Here is a 22,908-nt window from a genome sequence, read left to right as displayed (position 1 = left end):
CCAGGAATCATACACCGTCCCTTTCGAAAAATTAAATGGGAAAAATTGGGAGGAGTGGAGCAGGAAGCTGAAGGCCTGGCTGGTAGCCAAGGGTCTGTGGGGTGCAGTCCAAGAGCTCCCACAGCAAGCTGCAGCCGGTGCAGCGGCAGCAGACGTAGCAGCTGCTCAGGCCTCACAGAGGCGAAACCAGAAAGCCCTGGGAGCTATAGTGCTCAGTTTGGAGGGCTCACAGCTACCTTTGGTGGAAGGGCTTGAGACTGCTCATGAGGCCTACCAGGCACTAGAGAGAGTGCACCACAGGACCACAGCTGGGGCAAAGATCCATACCACTGGACGCTTGTGTGACGAACAGGAACGCCGTGTCAGAGAGGGCCGAGCTGGCACAGAGAGCCCTGCCGGTTGCAGGAAAGGGGGGGCCAGGCCAGCAGAAGACACAGTTCAGGCTTTTTCCATTCGTCGATGTTTTGTCTGTGGATCAGTCAACCATCTGCGTCGTTCCTGTCCGCGGAGAGCCAGAGAGGCCGGGCAGGATGTCTCCAAGGTCGCTTCCCATGGCAGTCAGTCAGGTTTCCATGGCAGCCAGTCCAGGAGAGGAGGCCAGCGTGGGAATGCGAAGGGAGGACATGACTCAGGGAGTGAAGACGGTTCTTATCACCTAACTGCCTCCATGGCAACGCTACGGGACAACTCCAGTGAGGGCAGAATGCTGCGTTGGGTCATCGACTCAGGAGCCAGCCATCACCTGATGCCAGCGCCACCTAGTGGCGAAATGCGGAACTGCAGAGCTGTTTCAACTGGGAAAACAGTTGTTTTTGCTGATGGGTCACAGAGACTTTTGTCTTCCGTGGGAAATGTGTTTGTTTCTTTTTTACAGGCGGAGCTGGAAGTCTACGTTGTGCCAGAGATGCATTGTTGTCTTTTATCTGTACCTGCTCTTGTAAAGGAGGGTTATAAGGTTTGCTTTGCAAATGATGTTTGTTCCATTTCCAGGGGTGGGAGACAACTGGTCAGTGTTGCATGTCAGAACAACCTCTTTGTTCTGGAGACACCTCTGGAGGGTAAGGGGGACACCGAGACAGCACAGGCGAAGTGTGCTAATGTTCCCGTTCACGATTCTTGTGTTCACTTGTGGCACAGGAGAATGTCGCACAGCAGTTTGGAAGATGTCCAGAAGTTGCCTCAATGCACTAAAGGTTGCAAACTGAAAGCATGTGGTAAATCCCTAGATTGTAGGGCATGCAAAAGGGCAAAGGTAAAAAGGTGCAGTTATCCCAGAAGGGAACCTTTTGAGCTTGTGCACACAGACCTTTGTGGGCCCATGCCAAGGCCGAGTCTGGGCGGGGCCAGGTATGTGCTGATGCTGATAGATGATTTTAGCCAGAATGGCTGGTTTTTCTCGCTGAAGCAGCAAAGCGAGGCAGCGCAACTGATCAAAGACTGGGTTGCGGCGGTGGAACTACAGTTCTCCACCAAGGTTCAGGGCTTCGAGAGCAACCGAGGTGCAGAGTTTACTGGGTCTGCTCTGCAGGGTTTTTTCCGCCAAAAGGGAATACGTCACAGGTTGACGGGTGCTACTTCTCCTCAGGAGAGGGGCGTGGCGGAGCACAGGAGTAGAACACTGGCTGAAGCTGCTGACGTTCTACTGTTTGACTCCGGTTTGCCTCAGAGTTTTTGGGGGGAGGCTTGGAGGGCGGCCAACTTTACGATGAACAGGTCCTATAACTCTGTTATAGGTGACACACCGTTTTTCTTGTTGCACCGGAAAAAACCGCAGGTGCAGTTCTTCCGTGTGTTTGGTTGTGAAGCCTGGGTGCTTGTGCCAAAGGCGCAACGGAAGGAAGGTGATCCGAGGTTCCAGAAAATGATCTTCTGTGGATATGAGCCTGCGACAAAGGGGTGGAGGTTTGCATATCCAGAAGGTGATCAGCCCAAGCTTCTGTTCAGCAAACATGCTGAGTTCTGTGAGCAGAATGGTTGGTCAAGGCTCCAAGAGAGTCCTGACGTTCTCTCAGAATGCCTGTCTGATTCTGAGGAGGAGGGAGAGCCAGAAGCTGAACCTGTTGATGAGGACCAGGTCTCTGAACAGGGTCAGGAACAGGGTTGGGCATCTCCACAGGTTGTTAAAAGAGAGCCCAAGAGTGAGCCTTTGTCTCCCGTTAGCAAAGTGCAGAAGGCCCGAAGATGCAGTAAGTCAGAGGGGGAGTCTTCTGATGTAGGAGACACACTTGCTGGCCCCAATGTGTCGGAAGGAGCACCTGAGACTGTGCTCAGACGTTCCGCACGCACAACAAAGGGGGTGCCACCTGAGAGGTTTCAGGTCACCAGTGCGTGGGTTGGATTCGCACAGTGTGAACCTGGGAGTTTTGAGGAGGTTCAACAGTTGCCTGAGACAGAAGCCAGAAAGGGGCAAAAGGCAATGGGAAGGGAGTTGAACTCAAAGAGGTCTGTAGTTGTGTGTTCACAGTTTCCCTCAGGATGCGAGATGAGAGGGGGTGTGAAGAGAATCAGAACTTACAGGGTTAAACAGTTCTGAGTGACGTCTCACATTCTGAGGCGTGGTTATGTTCACATGCGGAAGTGTTCTCTGTGTGTGAGTTTTTTTTCGGTTTTGACCGAGAGGTGAAAGATGTGTGCTCTTTTGCCGGGCTGATTTATGTTGTTTTGCTACACGATTAAAGACTGTTGGAGATAAGCAAGAGGCCTGCGTACAGTCTGGTTTATTACCCACACACTGCAATAGTTTCCACCGCTGCGGAGACTGTGCTGAGACGAAGCTAAGAGAGAGCTAGGCACAGGAGCGCAGTGGCGCAGCAGAATGTGCCAGACGCCATCATAAAGCCAGAGTCCAGCCATCTCGTCCTCTGTCGTCCCCTTCTCCTTCTGCCCTCCATCTTTCCCAACATCAGGGTCTTTTCCAGGGAGTCTTCTCTTCTCGTGAGGTGGCCAAAGTATTGGAGTCTCAGCTTCACGATCTGATCTTTGGGTAACTTACCTGCCACAGATTGAATTGATCAAGAACATAAGAAGAGCTTGCTTGCTGGATCAGGCCAGAATCCCATCAAATCCCACATCCTGTCCTCACAGTGAGCAACCAGATGTCCCAATAAGAGCATGTGGCAGCTTTTGTGGCCATGTTCTCCTTAGCTGTTGGTGGGTGGGCACACTTAAGAGTTTTTAAAAATGCTAAGATTGAAGCAATCTTTGAGGTTATCTAGCACTGTTCAGGGCACAAATATAAGATGGGGGACACCATCTTATATTACTAACAAGGCATTGTTAGTAGTATGTGTCTTAGTAGATCACAAGCTTAACATGAGTCACCAGTGTGATGCAGCAGCAAAAAAATATAATGATCTTCTAAACTGCATCAACAGAAGTCTAGTGTCCAGGTCAAGGAAAGTAATAGTACCACTCTATTCTGCCTTGGTCAGACCACACCTGGAATACGATGTCTCGTACTGGGCACCACAATTTAAGAAGGGTGATGACAAGCTGGAACGTGCAGAGCAGGGTGACCAAGAAGATCAAGGGTCTGGAAACCAAGTTTTATGAGGAACCATTGAGGGAATTTGGTATGTTTAGCCTGGTAAAGAGGAGACTGAGAGGAGATATGACCCTCATCTTCAAATATTTCAAGGGCTGTCCCATGGAGGATGGAGCAAGCTTGTTTTCTCCTTCTCTGGACGGTAGGACTCAAACCAATGGCTTCAGGTTACAATAAAGGAGACTCCAACTATATACCTGGAAGAACTTTATGACAGTAAGAGCTGCTTGACAGTGAAATGGACTCCCTCAGGTGACTGGTGGACTCTCCTTCCTTGGAGGATTTTAAGCAGAGGTTGGATGGCCATCTGTCATGAGTGCTTTAGTTGGAATTCCTGCATTGCAGGGGGGTTGGACTAGATTACCCTTGGGGTCCCTTCCAACTCTACAGTTCTTTGAGTGTATGTCCCAAAAGAACCCTAAGAGAGAGAATCTGTGATAACTTTTAAAATGAGGCACACATCCAAATACAAGGCCTTCAGCTCATCCCTTTCTCCCTCCCCTTCTATTTCTTTCTTGTTCAGTTCCTTCATTAATCTCCAGGAAGTTAAGCTGGTAATAGAATTAATGAAGTTAATTAAGAGCAAAAAGAGAGACATCAGCTTTCGCAACATTGGGATCATCACCCCATGCAGTGCTCAGAAAAGAAGGATCCTGAGCCAGCTGGAGAAAGAATTTGGAGAAAATAGGTAAGAATTTCACAAGCCTTGAACGGCATTAAAATCCCTTTAACTGGGCCTCTTGATTCAGCAGAGTGTCAGTCAAGTTACTGGAGGTGAAGTTTACTCTCAATTGAGTCATGATTAAGTTGTTGAAATACTGCATTCAGTGTGCAATAGGCCCTCCAGATGCTGCTGGACTTCAGCTCCCATCAGTCCCAGGCAGTATGGCCTGTTGGCAGCGATGATGCGGGATACCGTCCAGCATCATCTGGAGGACCATGGGTTTCTCATTCCTGGTGTACAAAAGCACTGTAAGTATCCCCCCTGTCTTCCTCCAAAAGTGATGTCGCTTGTGAGGCCTTGCATGCTGCTGCAGTACATCCCAAGCAAATGAGACTACGCTTGTGCGTAGTCATCCCTTGTTAGCCTTATCTCTCACTTCCCTGAACTTATTATTTAATGAAATAAAAACTTCCCTCTGTTGTTTCCCTGTTGCTAAAATGTACGGTACATTGTTGGTTCCCTGGGGCAGGGATCTTCCCTATTTGTTGATGGTAGTCAGTAAAGCGTCTGTATACTGATAGCTCAGCACAATATCCCTGTGGGATGTAATCCATTGGTGCAGTCAAATGCAACATTCCTTATTTCCCTAGCGTGGGCACAGGCAGGGGGACATCCAGTCAGGGTAACGTCCTCTTCCACTGGTGTGGAGCATCCCTCCCCTGCATGTGACCTAGGAGATGGGCATCGCTCTGGCTGACTCCATAAAAGTGCCGAGTCATGCAGCCATTTTCTCAGTCTTGTTTGTCTTGCTTCACTTGCTTTCTATTCTCTTGTTTATCTTTTGCTGCCATGCTGCTCTCCTCCATCCATTTTGTTGTCTTAATGTAATTTTGCTGTCTGCTGGCTCTCAGCCAGCAGCACATGAGTTCAGTCTCCATATGAGATGAACTCAGACTCTTTATTGTGTAACTACCAAGTAAAGCCTGCCTTTCAGGGATCAAATGAACTGAAATGTGAGTAAACATTTTGTTACTTTACTCAGAAAGACTCTTGTGTCTTTATTCTTTGAAGAGGGATTAAAGGGGACACCAGGAAGGATAAAGTCACTCAGATTCGGGAAGAGGTAGACTCCACCGTGGCAGCAGGGCCGGGGCGGGAGAGTGCTAGAGTCCTGTCTAGTCAAGTTGCGTGGGATCAAGTCCAATCTGTTACCTCCGAGGATGTGGACAGGCTGCTTGGACGAGTGAAACCAACCACCTGTCTCCTTGACAGCCCATCCTGGCTCATAAAAGCAAGCCGGGAAGTGCTGGGCTGGGAGATGGGTGGTGAATGCTTTCCTCTGTGAGGGAGCCTTCCCAGACCCACTGAAAGAGGCAATTATTAAACCGCTTCTTAAAAAAGCATCTTTGGACCCAGCCCATATGGCCAACTATTGCCCAGTCTCAAAACTTCCATTCTTGGGCAAGGTGATTGAGCGGGTGGCTGTGTTAGCATTTCACTCCACCGTCACTGCATTTGAGATTGTTGTAAATCACATGCCTGTCTGAGAAGACTATGGGAACAGAAGACATCCTTATCTCTCTTTCGTTGTATGTACTTTGGACTGTACTTTCACTTCTTCTGTTCTCTCGGAAGAGAATGGACATCATTATGCTGTAGTCTGTATATAGTGTGTAAATAAATAGTAGATTAGATCTCTGTTGTTTCACGCTTCTTGCTGTGTTATGCCAGAAGATTAGTGTGCATATGCCAGCTGGTATATGTCCCTGAGTTCCCTGGAGATGAAGGGAGATGCCTTTTCCAGTGCTGCACACATCGGAGGATGCTCGGAGATACGGGGGCTTGCAGGCATCCCCAGGGCGTTTTCCTTCCCCCCCCAAAAAAAATTTTTTTAATTGGTTTTCTCAATATTATAAACAAACACAACAAACATAAATCATAGCCTTATTGAAAATTACACTTATTAACTTTGTTAAGTGACTTCCTCACTTCCCCTTGGTTGAATTTCATTGCATGTCCTTTTAACAGTTTTCCAAATCCCAATTCTTATGAAATTTAACTTCAACATTAACATCCTTAGATCCTAACCTTATGGAATTAAACATATTAATTCATCACTTAACATAAATAAAATCCTAAGCCAATCAAGTATCTGCAATCTGTTTTCAGTTAATTTAACTTAACAAATTTAACTAGATAATCATTAAATTTAATCCACTCTTCCTGATACTCCTCCTCCTTCTGGTCGCAGACTCTTCCGGTTAGGTTGGCTAGCTCCGAAAAATCCATCATCTTCATCTGCCATTCTTCTATCATTGGTAATTCTTGGGTTTTCCACTTTTTAGCTAACAAAATATGAGCAGCAGTTGTGGCATACAAAAATAATTTAACATCTTTCTTGGGCAATTCCAAACCTGTTATTCCAAGAAGAAAGGCCTCTGGTTTCTTTATAAATGTATATTTCAACATTTTTTTTCAATTCATTATAAATCTTTTCCCAGAAGTCTTTCACCTTGGGACAGGTCCACCACATATGATAAAAAGTTCCTTTCTTTTCTTTACATTTCCAACATATATTGTCACAATTATGATATATCTTTGCTAATTTTACAGGAGTCAAATACCATCTATACATCATTTTCTTTTTTTTAAGATATATTTATTAGATTTCATAAACAAATTTTAAACCGGTTTTAAACATAAAATACATAGCACAGAAAAAAAAGAATTCAAGAGTAATAAGAAATACAAAGCAAAACAGAGATTCAACAAAAAGATAGTTACCAAAAAGAAAAGGAAGTCATAACAAGCACCAACCCACCCCAAGAAAAAAGAAAAATTATACCTCCAAATATTGTATCTTATTCACTAGTTTTTTGACCTCCTCACACCTCCCTTTCTGTATTCCAATTCAGATATTTAGTTCAGCAAGTTCTTGCCCTCTGTCATTTAACCTTATTCAGCATCATAAACTATGATAAAAATATAATTCCCTTCATTATCAATCCAAGTTTACATATTTTTATTAATCTTCTTATTAACACCACTTATTTCCAATCCAACGTCCTTTTAACATTCATTAATTTTACAGTATTTCTGTAGATAGTCTTTAAATTTTTTCCAATCTTCTTCCACCGACTCTTCTCCCTGGTCTCGGATTCTGCCAGTCATTTCTGCCAGTTCCATGTAGTCAATCACCTTCGTCTGCCATTCTTCTAGAGTGGGTAGATCTTGCGTCTTCCAGTACTTTGCGATGAGTATTCTTGCTGCTGTTGTTGCATACAGAAAAAAAGTTCTATCCTTCCTTGGCACCAAATGGCCGGCAATACCCAAGAGAAAGGCCTCTGGTTTCTTCGGGAAGGTATATTGAAATACCTTTTTCAATTCATTATATATTATTTCCCAGAAAGCCTTAATCTTTGGGCACGTCCACCAAAGGTGAAAGAAAGTACCTTCTGTCTCTTTACATTTCCAACATTTATTATCAGGCAAGTGATAAATTTTTGCAAGCTTGACTGGGGTCATGTACCACCTATAGATCATTTTCATAATATTCTCTCTCAGGGCATTACATGCCGTAAATTTTATACCAGTGGTCCACAACTGTTCCCAGTCAGCAAACATAATGTTATGTCCACCATCCTGTGCCCATTTAATCATAGCAGATTTGACTATTTCATCCTGAGTATTCCATTTTAGCAGCAAGTTATACATCTTTGACAAAATCTTAGTTTTAGGTTCTAACAGTTCTGTTTCCAGTTTTGATTTTTCCACCTGGAAGCCAATTTTTTTATCTAGATTAAAGGCCTCTCTTATTTGATAATAATGAAGCCAGTCTCGCACTTTATCTTTTAGTTTCTCAAAACTCTGCAACTTCAATTTGTCTCCTTCCTGCTCCAAAATTTCCCAATATTTCGGCCACTTGGCCTCCATATTGAGCTTTTTCTGAGCCTTCGCCTCCATTGGTGACAACCACCTTGGGGTTCTATTTTCAAGTAAGTCTTTGTATCTTGTCCAGACATTAAACAATGCTTTCCTGACAATATGGTTTTTAAATGCTTTATGGGCTTTAACCTTGCCGTACCACAAATATGCGTGCCACCCAAAGACGTTGTTGAAACCTTCTAAATCCAAAATGTCAGTATTTTCAAGAAGTAGCCAATCTTTCAACCAGCAGAAAGCTGCTGATTCGTAATAAAGTTTAAAGTCTGGCAGGGCAAACCCCCCCCTCTTTCTTTAACATCAGTTAATATTTTAAATTTTATTCTGGGCTTTTTGCCCTGCCAAACAAATCTAGAAATATCTTTCTGCCACTTCTTGAAACAATCCATCTTGTCTACAATTTGTAATGATTGAAACAAAAACAACATTCTTGGCAATACATTCATCTTTATAGCAGCAATTCGACCCAGCAAGGAAAGCTTCAAATTTGACCATATCTCTAAATCTTTTTTAACCTCTGTCCAACATTTTTCATAGTTATCTTTAAACAAATTCCCGTTTTTAGCTGTCATGTTAATCCCCAAGTATCCATCTATACATCATTTTCATTATATTTTCCTTTACATGCGGTGAACTTGACCCCTTTCTTCCACAATCTTTCCCAGTCCTCAAACATTATATTATTTTCTTCATCTCTTGCCCAATCTATCACCACAGATTTAACTTGTTCATCTTTTGTGTGCCACTCCAACAATAGCTTGTAGATTTTAGATAAATTTTTATCTTTAGTATCCAACAACTCGGTCTCCAACTTAGATTTTTCATAAGCAAAACCATTTTTCTTATCCAATTTATACAATTCATTGATCTGGTGGTAATGTAACCAATTTAGCTTATCTTTAACTTGATCAAATGGTTTAAATTTGTAACCTCCTTCTTCTTCTATTAATAAATCATAATATCTCAACCATTTGGTGTCCATATTTAGTTTTTTCTGGGCCTTTGCCTTCATTGGTGAAAGCCATCTGGGCGTCTTTCTTTCTAAGAGTTCTTTATATTTTATACAAACATTATACAAAGATTTCCTAATTGCATGGTTTTTAAATGCATTATGGGCCTTTACCTTGTCATACCATAAATATGCATGCCAACCGAACACATTGTTGAATCCCTCCAAATCTAATAGATCTGTGTCTTCTAGTTGCATCCATTCTTTAATCCAGCAAAGTGCAGCAGCTTCAAAATAGATTTTTAAATCTGGCGGGGAAAATCCCCCTCTCTTTAGAATCCGTAACTAATTTATATTTAATTCTGGGTTTCCTCCCCTGCCAGATAAATCTAGAGAGTGCTTTCTGCCATTCTTTAAAGCATTTTGCATATTATCTATAATTGGGAGGGCTTGAAACAGGAAGATCATCTTTGGCAGCACATTCATCTTAATCACAGAAATCCGGCCCAAAATGACCATTTTAAATGTGACCATATCTCCAAATCTCTCTTAATTTCATTCCATAATTTCTCATAATTATCTTTGTACAAGTTCAGATTTTTCCCAGACAGGTTCACGCCCAAATATTTAACTTTTTTCACAAAATCTAGGCCCGTTTTTTCTTGTAATAGTTTTCTTTCTTCATTATCCAGATTTTTCTCAATTACTTTGGTCTTGCTCTTGTTTAATTTAAATCCTGCTACCTGACCAAACTCTTGTATCAGCTCCAGTGCTTTGACTGCACTGGAATCTGGATCTTGTAATGTCAGAACTAGATCATCAGCAAAGGCTTTTAATTTATATTGTTTCGAACCTACTGTAATACCTTTGACTTGTTCATCTTTTCTAATCATAGACCTCCAGGACTGAAATAAACAGCAGAGGGGAAAGTGGGCACCCTTGCCTGGTTCCTTTCTCAATTCTAATTTCCTCTCAAACCACATTATTTACAATAATTTTGGCTTTTTGTTCTAGATAGATCGCTTTAATACCATTTAAAAAATCATGACCTATCCCCATACTCTCTAAATTATGTAACACAAAACTCCAAGAAACATTGTCAAAGGCTTTCTCTGCATCAATAAACATTAACATTGCTTTACAACTCTTTCTTGCTTCTAACTTTTCCAAAATATCTACAACATTTCTAATGTTGTCTTTCATATGTCTTCCAGGCAGAAATCCTGCCTGGTCTTTATGAATATACTCAGATAAAACCTTCTTTAGCCTGTTGGCCAGTATGTTTGCAAAAATTTTATAATCCACATTGAGTAGGGAGATTGGTCTGTAGTTTTTAACATTGGATCTATCTTGACCCTGTTTAGGAATCAGAGTAATAGAAGCTTGCTTCCAGGTTTCAGGTGCTTTGCCCCCTCCCAAAATCGAATTAGATACTTCTACCAGAGGTTGAATGAGCCAGTCTTTCAATGTCTTATAAAATTTCACTGATAGACCATCAGGTCCTGGTGTCTTGCCAAGTTGCATTGAATTTATTGCCTGTTCCACTTCCTGGTTTGTAATTAAACCTTTTAGTAGATTCTTTTTATCCTCTGGAATCCGTTGCAACCCATTAGTCTTTATAAATTGCTCGATTTTCCCTATATCTTCTTTATCCTTCTTATACAGTTGTTTATAATAAAGCATTTTCTAATGTCTGCAGGGTTCTCTACAGATTTTCCTTCTGCATCAATGTTTGTAATAGTACTTTCTTTTTGTCTCTTCTTTAGTTGCCAGGCTAATAATTTCCCACATTTATTTGCAGATTCAAAATTTCTTTGTCTCATAGAATCATAGAATCATAGAGTTGGAAGAGACCACAAGGGCCATCGAGTCCAACCCCCTGCCAAGCAGGAAACACCATCAGAGCACTCCTGACATATGGTTGTCAAGCCTCTGCTTAAAGACCTCCAAAGTAGGAGACTCCACCACACTCCTTGGCAGCAAATTCCACTGTCGAACAGCTCTTACTGTCAGGAGTTTCTTCCTAATGTTTAGGTGGAATCTTCTTTCTTGTAGTTTGGATCCATTGCTCCGTGTCCGCTTCTCTGGAGCAGCAGAAAACAACCTTTCTCCCTCCTCTATATGACATCCTTTTATATATTTGAACATGGCTATCATATCACCCCTTAACCTCCTCTTCTCCAGGCTAAACATGCCCAGCTCCCTTAGCCGTTCCTCATAAGGCATCGTTTCCAGGCCTTTGACCATTTTGGTTGCCCTCCTCTGGACACGTTCCAGTTTGTCAGTGTCCTTCTTGAACTGTGGTGCCCAGAACTGGACACAGTACTCCAGGTGAGGTCTGACCAGAGCAGAATACAGTGGCACTATTACTTCCCTTGATCTAGATGCTATACTCCTATTGATGCAGCCCAGAATTGCATTGGCTTTTTTAGCTGCCGCGTCACACTGTTGGCTCATGTCACGTTTGTGGTCAACCAAGACTCCTAGATCCTTTTCACATGTACTGCTCTCAAGCCAGGTGTCACCCATCTTGTATTTGTGCCTCTCATTTTTTTTGCCCAAGTGCAACACTTTACATTTCTCCCTGTTAAAATTCATCTTGTTTGTTTTTGCCCAGTTCTCTAATCTGTCAAGGTCGTTTTGAAGTGTGATCCTGTCCTCTGGGGTGTTAGCCACCCCTCCCAGTTTGGTGTCATCTGCAAATTTGATCAGGATGCCCTTGAGTCCATCATCCAAGTCGTTGATAAAGATGTTGAATAAGACCGGGCCCAAGACAGAACCCTGTGGCACCCCACTAGTCACTCTTCTCCAGGATGAAGAGGAACCATTGATGAGCACCCTTTGGGTTTGGTCAGTCAGCCAGTTACAAATCCACTGAGTGGTAGCATAGTCAAGACCACATTTTACCAGCTTCTTTACAAGAATATCATGGGGCACCTTGTCAAATGCCATGCTGAAATCAAGGTAGGCTATATCCACTGCGTTCCCTTCATCTACCATCCTTCTTATCTTCCATTCAATTTCTTGATTTACTAACTGTGAATATTGAACCTGTAGGGCTTTAATTTCTTTTTGGATCTGCAAATTCTTTGGGTTTCCTCTAAGCTTCTTCTCTTTATCGTTTAGTTGTTCCATAATTTTATCTTTTGTCTCATTCTGTGACTTTCTCCTAATTGTGTTTTGTTGTATCAGAAACCCTCTCATTACCACTTTGCAGGCCTCCCAAATAACCCTTATTTCCGTTCCTTGATTCATATTAAGTTCAAAATAATCCTTTAGGGTTTGGGGGGCCTTATTAACAATTAATGAACTTCTCAACAGATCATCATTCAGTTGCCATCTGAAGGAGCCTCCCCAGGGCGTTTTCCAACAGGTTGCGGAACAACTCCAGGCACGCCTGGAGGATGCGGACCATTTGGATCCCTTCCATTTGCGATTCAGGCTTCATCATGGGACTGAAACTGCCTTGGTCGTGCTGGTTGATGAGCTTGCAGGGCAGCAGCTGAAGGAGGAGCAAAAGGGTTTTCTTGTGTGTGTGTTTCTTTGTGGCTGATTAGCTGCTCTCCCTGTGCAAAGGTCAGAGGGGGCAGGGTTTCTGTTGAGTCAGGTGATTAGCTGTGGGAGGAGCTTATCAGAGCTTGCAGGGCAGCGGCGCACGCCGCTAGGCGTGCGCAGTTTCATCCATCTTTTAGATTTAGGGGAGCTAGTCTCAAACGTTTGTTGGGGGAGACCTAGGTATTTTGGGGGGGTTAATTGTCCTGTCTTCACGCTTTTTAAGATGGAGGGCCACTGTAGCCACCCCCAACGACACGTTTTCAAGATGGAGGGGGAGGGAACAGCTGCAGTCGCCTGCGGTTCCTGCGCAAGGTTGCAGGCAGCTTTACCTGCAGCAATTGTATGTTGATTGCCCTCTTAGAAGACAAAGTCCAGCAACTGGAGGAACGTGTAGCTACGCTCCAAAGAATTAGAGAGCTGGAGCTCTTCTTGGAAGCAACAGAGCACACCGTCTCCACCAAGGAGGAGACAGGGGACTCCCCTGAGAAGGAGGCTAGTTCACCAACACAGGTGCCAGATATATGGAGAAACGTGACTCAAAGAAGTAGGACACCCAGGGTGTGCTCTGATTGTTTAGAAATACACAATCGCTTTGAGGTCCTCTCCCCTAGCATGGAAGACGAAGAACAGGCTCCATTTGAGGATCTCTCCCTCATTACAGTCGATCAGGTATATGAAGACGAGCAGCAAAGTCAGTCCTCAGGGAATGTGCAGGCGACCTTGGAACGGACAGCTCACGGAAGAACCCCGACCAAACCTAAGAGGAGGCGTGTAGTGGTGATAGGGGATTCCCTACTGAGGGGAACAGAAGCAGTGATCTGTGGGCCTGACAAGAGGTCTCGGGAGGTGTGCTGTCTCCCCGGGGCTAAGATCCAAGATGTACCTGAATGACTGCAAGGAATCATAAAACCCACTGACAAATACCCCTTCCTCTTGGTTCATGTGGGAACCAATGACACTGCAAGCAATAGCCTCCAGAAGATCAAAAGAGACTACGAGGCTCTGGGCAGGAAATTGAAGCAATTAAATGCACAAATTGTCATCTCATCTGTCCTCCCAGTTGAACGACGTGGCCCAGGGAGAGAGGGAAAAATAGTGGAAGTGAACAGCTGGCTTCGCAAATGGTGTAAACAGGAACGGTTTGGATTCTTAGATCACAGACTGCAGTTTCTTGAAGATGGACTTCTGGCAAGCGATGGGCTGCACCTCACAATGATTGGGAGGAATGTTTTTGCCAAAAATCTCAGAAACCTCATCAGGAGGGCTTTAAACTGACTAATGTGGGGGAGGGAGACAGTGCTCCTGAAGGTAGGAGTCTATCAATTGATGAAGATGATCATCCAAATGTCATAGACCAAATGGAGCAAACAGCACGCAGACCTAGTGGTGGGAGGAAAAAATCCTTAAATAAGAGACACGGGGGAATGATTAATGGACTTCAATGTCTGTACACTAATGCACAAAGCATGGGAAATAAACAAGATGAGCTTGAGCTCTTGGTACAGCAAACTAAATATGGCATAATAGGCATCACTGAAACCTGGTGGGATAAGTCCCACGATTGGAATGTAATAATGGAGGGATACAATCTATTTCAGAGAAACAGACCAGACAAGAAAGGAGGAGGAGTGGCGTTATATGTCAGGGAGTTCATGATGGCTGGGAGTTTGTTAAGAGGGAGATAGTAAAAGCACAACTTCAGGCAATACCAATGAGACGGAAACATGGAAGGTGCCTAAAGAAGCCAGGGTGGCTATCTAAAGAACTTTTAACTGAGTTAAAATTAAAAAAGGATGTGTACAAAAAATGGAAAAGGGGGGAAACCACCAAAGAGGAATTCAAACAAATAGCCAGCATGTGTAGACACAAAGTCAGAAAAGCTAAAGCACAGAATGAACTCAGGCTTGCTAGAGAGGTTAAAAGCAACAAAAAAGGCTTTTATGAGTATGTCCGTAGCAAAAGGAAGAACAAAGAAACAGTGGGGTCACTCAGAGGAGAAGATGGTGAAATGCAAACAGGGGACACAGAAAGGGCTGAACTCCTCAATGCCTTCTTTGCCTCAGTCTTCTCCGATAAAGAAAACAATGCCCGACCTGAAGAATTTGGAGCAAATGATTCAGCAAAGGAAACACAGCCCAGAATAACTAAGGAGATAGTACAAGAATACTTGGCTAGTTTAGATGTATTCAAGTCTCCAGGGCCAGATGAACTGCATCCAAGAGTATTTCTATTGTGGTGGAGTCTCCTTCTTTGGAGGTCTTTAAGCAGAGGCTTGACAACCATATGTCAGGAGTGCTCTGATGGGGTTTCCTGCTTGGCAGGGGGTTGGACTCGATGGCCCTTGTGGTCTCTTCCAACTCTATGATTCTATGATTCTATGAAAGGAACTGGCAGATGTGATCTCAGAACCACTGGCAGTCATCTTTGAGAATTCCTGGAGAACAGGCGAAGTCCCGGTAGACTGGAGGAGGGCAAATGTTGTCCCTATTTTCAAAAAGGGGAAAAGAGAGGACCCAAATAATTACCGCCCAGTCAGTCTGACATCAATACCAGGGAAGATTCTGGAGCAGATCATTAAGAAAACAGTCTGTGAGCACCTAGAAAGGAATGCTGTGATCACCAATAGTCAGCATGGATTTCTGAAAAATAAGTCATGTCAGACTAACCTGATCTCGTTTTTTGACAGAATTACAAGCCTGGTAGATGAAGGGAATGCAGTGGATGTAGCCTACCTTGATTTCAGCAAGGCATTCGACAAGGTTTTCTATGATTTTCCTTAGCTTCCTCTGCAGTCTGTCTAGTTGAGTTAGATTCCTTAACTAGTGTCTCTATAGCTTCTGTGTTAGAATTAACTTTTTCTTCCAAGCTTTTTATACTTTGTGTATTTTGGTCCAATTTCTGTGAATTTTGGTCCAATTTTTTATTCATTTGTTCCAAAGAATTGTTAATTTTGCTTAAAACAAGAGCCCAATCCTCTTCCGATGGCATTCCTCCTTTTGATTTGGTATACATTGACACAGCTGCAGAGGGAGCAGGTGGGCCAGATGTAGAAGCTCTCCGAAAGGTCCTGCCGTGAAGGGAAATTCTGCTTCTCCACATAACTGTGGCATTATGGGAAGTTCTTGCTTCTTTTCTCTTGCATTCTGGGAAGTCTCGCTTATAAGCTTTTCTCTGCTTCTGCACACACTGTACAACCTGTTCTAAATACCAAGACATTCCCTCATTTCCCTAGACTGCTCAGTTCATCTTAAGTTCATGAAAAACACTATGACCTGTACTTAATGCACAGCTGACCACATCTACGGAATTCACTTATTATATTCTTTCATGTTATGATCAATCATTAGTAATTGTTTTAGTCATGTTATATCAATCTTTAGTTATAATTTAATTAGGAGGTTTCATGCCTGTCTAGTTCCAGCTTCGTTTCCCAGCCTTTAATCTATCGGTGATTAATGTTCACATGTAATTCCCGCCTTGTACTTATGTTAACCAATCAGCAACAAGTTGCTTTGTGTTTGTATCAACCAATCAGCCACAAGCACACCTGTGGCAATGTTTGTAATATTCAATAAAAGAGAGTTCCCGGGGTTCGCCCCGGCAGACACCTCTCTCATGACACCTGCTACTCGTCTGTTGTGGTTTCATTCCAACATCTGGTGACCCCGACGTGATTCATTCCAACACTGCCGGATCTAGTTGTCTTTTCCTGTAATGAGTCTATTTTTTCCTTCCCATCTGCCATAACACTCAAAGCTTCTCAAGGTCAGATACAGTCCCAGAGTTTTATCTTTAAAACTGGAAAATTCCACTCCTTATGACAGTTTCAAAAACCTCCTCTAGAGGGAAGCAATTGTTGTTTATCTTATATTAGTCCAAAGTATCCTTTTCTTTTTGTCTTTCTCTTTAAAGTTACTCTAACAAGTTATGCCAGTATATTTAATATCAAACTTTAGTTCAGAAACATAGTTGAAACTTTTAAGCCAAGAGAAAATAATTGCAACAGAGTTTCACTCACTGACAGTCAAATGGTCTATTCGCAGACAATGCGGAGCTCCACAATGCAGCTATTTTAATGGCTGCCGTTCCCAGGTTCCGAGCGGTAAAAAGTTAACTTTTCCTCTTTTTCTGCAGGCAAATAATGTCCAAAAATCCCCCCCCTTTTCCCCTGCAACCAAGGGGGGGGGGTCGCTATTTTTATACTGAAGATTTAGATGTCAAAAGCAGTCTCTCAGGCTTTAGTTTAAAACTCCTTGCTTCCCACTATTTACAAAAAAAGGAAGGCGGGCTTCCTGTTTTACGCCTCCCCCGTTCGTGGCCAAATTCAGCTTGTTTAAAGTCCAATTTCTTCACTTTACTCACAGGTAGTTACTTTAGATCCAAATGTCCACAGGAAAAAGGTCAGCGCTCCCCGGCAATGGCTGTGCGGCTTCACTCCGTGAAAGTAGCATTCCGTTCACAGCACCGCGCCTCTCACCCCACTTCGCTCTGGAGCCCTTAAAAAGGATTCCCCGTGAGTAGGGGGCGCTCCAGGTGCCCTGCCGAACCCCCACATTCCCAGGCTTCCTCCACCTGAGATTTCTAACGGGTCCCCGCCTTCGCTGTGGTGGGCGACCCAGTTTTCACGGAGCTAGTTCCTCCGCTTAGAGGAGCTCCGCCATTAGCCGCTGGCGCTGTCCCCGGAAGTCCGACACCTCCCTTTCCATGAAGGCGCAGATTGCAGCTATAACAAAGGCGGCATTTTTTCATCTCCACCAAGCTAAGCAGTTGGCTCCTTACCTCTCTCGCCCTGACCTAGCCACTGTGATCCACGCGACGGTCACCTCCAGACTGGATTATTGTAACTTACTCTACGTGGGGCTGCCCTTGAGACTGACCCAGAAACTCCAGTGGGTGCAGAATGCCGCGGCGAGACTCCTTACAGGGTCCTCGCTGCAAGATCACACTCCCCCGGTGCTATACCAGCTGCACTGGATCCCGGTGGAGTACAGGATCAGGTTTAAGGTGCTGGCTTTAACCTTTAAAGCCCTATACGGCCTAGGACCCTCATACCTACGGGACCGCCTCTCCTGGTATGTCCCACAGAGGAACTTACGGTCTTCAAACAAAAACATCTTGGAGGTCCCGGGCCACAGAGAGGTTAGGCTGGCCTCAACTAGAGCCAGGGCTTTTTCAGCTGTGGCTCCGATCTGGTGGAACGCTCTGTCACAAGAGACTAGGGCTCTGCGGGACTTGACATCTTTCCGCAGGGCCTGCAAGACAGAGCTGTTCCACCAGGCCTTTGGCCAGGGCACAGCCTGACTCCCTCCTTTGGCAATCTTCACAGAACTCTAGCCCAATGGTTGCCATCAATTTGATTTGAATTAATTTTAGAATGAAATGGTTTCCAATGTTGCATTATTTTATTGTTGTTAGCCGCCCTGAGCCCGGCTTTGGCTGGGGAGGGCGGGATATAAATAAAATTTGTATTTCAAACGAATCCGCAAGCTAGCTTCCAGGTATATTGAGGGGAATCTGCTCTGCTACATCACTTACTAGCATGAGTGAAGGAAGGATAATACTTATTCAATATATCCTTGCCTACTATCCTTAACATTCCCACAACCCCCCCCCCATCTCATTTGTTCTTGCAACAGCAGTGTGTAAAATACAGGTTATATTCCCATTTTACATATGAGAAAAGTGAGGTGCAACAGCCCACCTACTGACTCAAGTAATCTCTCCAATCTACCATGTGCTCCCTCGCTTGCTCTCTCACTGTTTACATAGTTTTCTATTTCAGACAAGAAGCGTGGAGTTTTCTTTAACTTCATAAAAGTGTGGTTTGTTTCCTTCTCAATCAGTTTCACCTCTCTTTTGGGGATGAGTGGTGGTGGTAAAGAGAGAAGTGTATTTAGGATGGCACCATACGACATTCCTTTTCTCTACAGAGTCGGGGAAGTTGACCTTGTGGATGGGTTCCAGGGCCGTGAGAAGGACTGCATCATTGTGTCCTGTGTTCGAGTGAACAGCATGCAAGGATCAGTTGGGTAAGACTTTGCTGTCACAGTGCGAGGTGACAACTGAGGTGCCTCAACTTGGCAATTCTGACACTTAAGATGTGATCCTTGGGGTGGTCAAGTATGTGGGCCACTGTCCACAATTCAAGGTTGGAACAAGGGGTGTTGGAGCCCCTATGGTGGTCTTGTACTCCACTCTTGACCACCTGTGATGCCCATAAGGGATCTTATGAGAGGAGTTCCCAAAGTGTGGCACTCTGGCAGGGCCAAGGCTGTGTTAGCTTCCTCATTTCACCTCCCTTATCCCAATGAATTTACAATTCCTTATGTTGGTGAATCTGGGTGGGGGCTTCCACTGTGTCTAGCTGGGGGGGGGGGAGAAGAGGGGGCCTCTAACCAGTGGTAGCAACTCTTCTGGCTCTTCCAGAAAAAAGTAGCAGGATGTGAAAGTGCCTGCCTGTCCCACAACCCAAAAACTGTGTGTATGTGCCCTTCTGTCAAACTGCCTGGAAGGAACCTAATGGCAGTCTAGGGTAGCACACAATAAAAGCCAGATCTTGAAGCCAGAAGTTCATATTGTAAGTGGAGGTGCAGTGTGTGTTGAAGGTGAGGGGCACTTTGTCAGCTTACAACTGAACTATATATCTGGGAGGTGCAGGGAAGTTGAGGGGTTGGCAAGGCCAGAAGGAAGCATTGGGCTTTGGGGCAGAATGGAGGGCAGAGTGCCTCTCTTGCCTCTCCTCTTCTGTAGCTTCAGATGGGTCACAAAATGGGGAGCCCCTATCAGAGGGCTCCTGGCTTCGATGGGTCCAGTGCTTTTAGACGCGCCCCAGAAGAACTGCTGTTCAACTGTCAAGGTGGGAGTCGAGAGCAGGTCAGGAATAACTCACAAGGGGCTGAAATCAGGCAAGCAGGGTTGGACTTCTTTTTATTATTTTATTTAACAGTGGGGGGGGGGTTAGAAGGAGAAAAAATTTCACTGTTGTGCTAACGATGCATTTCTGTTTTTCAAGTCACCTGAATCACAACAAATAGTATTACAGTGGTGCCCCGCAAGACGAATGCCTTGCAAGACGGAAAACTCGCTAGACGAAAGAGTTTTGGAGGTGCTTCGCAAAACGAATTTCCTATGGGCTTGCTTTGCAAGACGACAATGTCTTGCGAGTTCCTGCTGGTTTTTCCCCCCTTCCCCCCCTTTTTCTAAGCCGCTAAGCCGCTTATCAGCTGATCCGATCATCAGATAAGCCGCTAAAAGCCGCTAATAGCGCTAATCCGCTAATCCTTCAATGGGCTTGCTTCGCAAGACGAAAAAACCGCTAGACGAAGAGAATCACAGAACGGATTCTTTTCGTCTTGCGAGGCACCACTGTACTCCACCAACAGGTTGTTCTGGATAGGCAGCTGAAGGTCCTGACATGGAATGAAGCTGGTTTCCACCACCAGCCCACTTCCTTTCCACATGTGTTTTTTTTTTATGGTGGTGGGGGTGTCTGCGCTTGGAAGCCACATGGTAGTGGGTAGGGAGCAGCTGAAATTGCAAAAGCAGAGCATGGACTGATTTTAAGATTTATTCCTCCTTGGTGGGAATGCCTGAAACTGTTTTAATGCCTTTGAAATTTAAACAGGGATTTAGTTGAACCCCACAGTGGTAGCTAGTAGGGCACTGTGGACATAGCTGCCCATCCTGAGCCAGCCTTACATACAGGGTTTTTTCCCATCCCTAGGTGTCAGAGGCTTTATGCTGTCAAGACGGCATAGATAAAACTCCGGGCTCACGGTCAGTTCCAATCTATTTGATTTATTGACAAAGTTCAAAAGTACATCTCCAGTGTTTCAATTAACGTCCGACCCCTTTGGCACAGTTGCCGCGTCTGCTCCCCCCCCCCTTTATTTTTACCCAGCATGCAAGTCTGCGGAAACCCCGCCCCTGACTTCCTCTGTGTACAGAATGACTTGTTCCAGGCTCCTCCTCCCCCCCCCCCCCGCCTCTGACTCGCTGTCAGATGACAGGCTGCTAATGATCTCTTTAGGCTCTCTATAAGTGCTGGTTTCTGTTCTTAAATCTTCTCCCGTCTTCCTCTCCCTGACACTAGGTTTCTGAAGAGTCTGCAGCAATTGAATATCACCATCACCCGAGCCAAGTACAGTCTCTTCATCCTTGGACACCTGCAAACGCTCATGGTACGTGGAAGAAGAAATAAAGACCTTTGTGGAGGGTTAATGGTGGTGTCCTGGGCTTGGCCCAAAGACACCTGGATTTATACACACACACAAACTCCCCATATCACCTCCAAAAGCTATAAATCAAGCCTACTTCATAGGGTTGTTTGGAAGGAGAGCATAACAGGATTCAGGGGTGCCCACAGGATTTTCTGAGCACAGTACCCTGTATAGATTGGGCCCTCTGCCCACACTTGCAAAAGAGGGCACACGTTGGCTCTGCTGGCTGTGGCAAGTGGGAGTTGTAGTTCAAAACATCTGGAAAGCATCAGGCTGGCCAAAAGGTGTCGTAAGTAAGTATGTATTTTGAACCAGCAGTGTTAGGGAAAATATTGGGCAGCATTTGCTTATTTATTGAATTTATGTTCTGCCCAAATGAGCCCAGTGTAGTAAACATGCCACACACAGAATAAATGTTAAAGCATTCTAAAAACAGCTACGATTAAAAATCGGGGGGGGGGGGGCTTTCTCTCATCCAGTGATCTCAGCATTGCTAGGAACAGTGTTCTTCAACCACCAAAAGTGCCTGGCTAAACAAACATGTTTTCAAATGCCTCCTGAAAGGCAATGATGAGGGAGAAAGGCATAGCTCCCCAGGGAGGGCATTCCACAAAGAGGGAGCCACCACTGAGAAGGCCCTGTCGCTTGTGGGTGCCCAGAGGAACCTGAAACTCAGGTTTCATAAATTATAAAACAATTAGGTTACTTTAGGTCTTTCCACAATTGAGCTTAAACTGGCAATACTATATTCCAGAGCTAAGGAAGCTCTGCTGCCTCCCAGTGTTGCTGGACTACAACTCCCGTCTTCTGACCTTTAGCTATGCTGGCTGGGGCTGGTGGGAATTGGAACCCAACAACACAGCTTCCCCACCACTCCTATTTTTCATGCAAGACCAAGCATGGCACTTCAGGGGGTGGACCATTTGATCTGATCCACCAAGGTTGTTCGTGAGAGGCTGTAAGGGCAGGGACTGGGAATCCTACAGCCCTACAGATGTTGTACAACTCCCATCAGCCACAGCCAGCATAGCCAATGGTCAAGGGATGGTGGGAGATGTACTTAAGCAGCATATAGAGGGCCACAGAAGTTCTCCACTCGTCTCAGTGTTTTAAAATGCCAAACTGTGTGGTGGGGAGGGTTTATTTCAAGCAGAGAAAGGGATCGGGTTCTCTACCATGCCACTTGCTTCTGCGCCATCAGACTCTTCTCTATCCTGACACTTTTCTCCCAGTCAGGCTCTTGGACTGGGAGTGAGCCCTGTCGGGAGAAAAGTAAGTGGAGTGGGGGAGACCTCAGCACCCTCTTTCCCATCCTGCCACTTTTCTGTGTGAAATCACAATCACTCACATACGTATGCACTCAGTCTTATTATGGTCACTTTTGTCAGTCTTGTACTGCAATGACTTTGCCACTAGAGGGCCTCCAATCCAGATTTATCCATTTGGAAGTCCTGGTGATGATGGTTTGCTGATGCTCCTGTAAAGTGGCAGAGTTGTTAGTGGACTTGCATTAAACAATATTTGTTTCTCTGTCACTGGTGGTTCTATAGCTGCAGTGAGGAGGGAAGGATAATTGTAGCCTATGTACAAATGAATTGGAGGGATTCTCTGTTGTGTGTTCAGAAGCCACTGTTTACCAGTGAGTGCAATCCAAAGGAAGTTCTGTGTCCTAATTTCTACTGACACCCATTATTAGTGGTCTTTAGTATTTCAGATTAATTTAGCCAGTCTTTTTCAAGCTAAGGTCTCCTCCATTTTTCCTTGTGGAATGCTGTTGAGAGGCATACTCCAAAAGCAGATGGAGCCAGAGACCCACACAATCACACTCGCCCTCTCCTGCAGTGCAACAGAAGTTAGAAGAATCTCCTTAGAGGGAGCAGGTGGGATTGACAAGTTGAAGGGTGGTGGGCTGACTGGGAATGCTGGGGGGGACTGATTTGGTCACCAGGTTCCTGTCCCTGCCTTCGAAGAAAAGAGAACTGGGAGCAAGCTACAACAGCCTCTACTTTGAGGCAGCAGGATTAACTTCGAATCC

The 22,908-nt window shown here is 44.7% G+C and overlaps 1 protein-coding gene across 1 annotated transcript in view; it reads left to right on the top strand.

Annotated features, from left to right (window-relative positions):
- LOC310697666 (putative helicase senataxin) overlaps positions 1–22,908 on the top strand; it is a 120,792-nt gene that overhangs the window by 96,119 nt on the left and 1,765 nt on the right. Inside the window, exons 14-16 of the mRNA XM_083484343.1 lie at positions 4,068–4,232; positions 18,585–18,683; positions 20,747–20,834. Coding sequence (XP_083340469.1) covers positions 4,068–4,232; positions 18,585–18,683; positions 20,747–20,834 — 352 coding nt within the window. The remainder of the gene's footprint in view (positions 1–4,067; positions 4,233–18,584; positions 18,684–20,746; positions 20,835–22,908) is intronic.

This window comes from Podarcis liolepis, assembly GCF_965112155.1.
Source record: "Podarcis liolepis genome assembly, chromosome: W".
NCBI classification, from domain to species: Eukaryota; Metazoa; Chordata; class Lepidosauria; order Squamata; family Lacertidae; genus Podarcis; species Podarcis liolepis.
The sequence above is the reverse complement of the archived record's forward strand: the minus strand, read 5'-3'. Positions and strand labels throughout refer to the sequence as shown.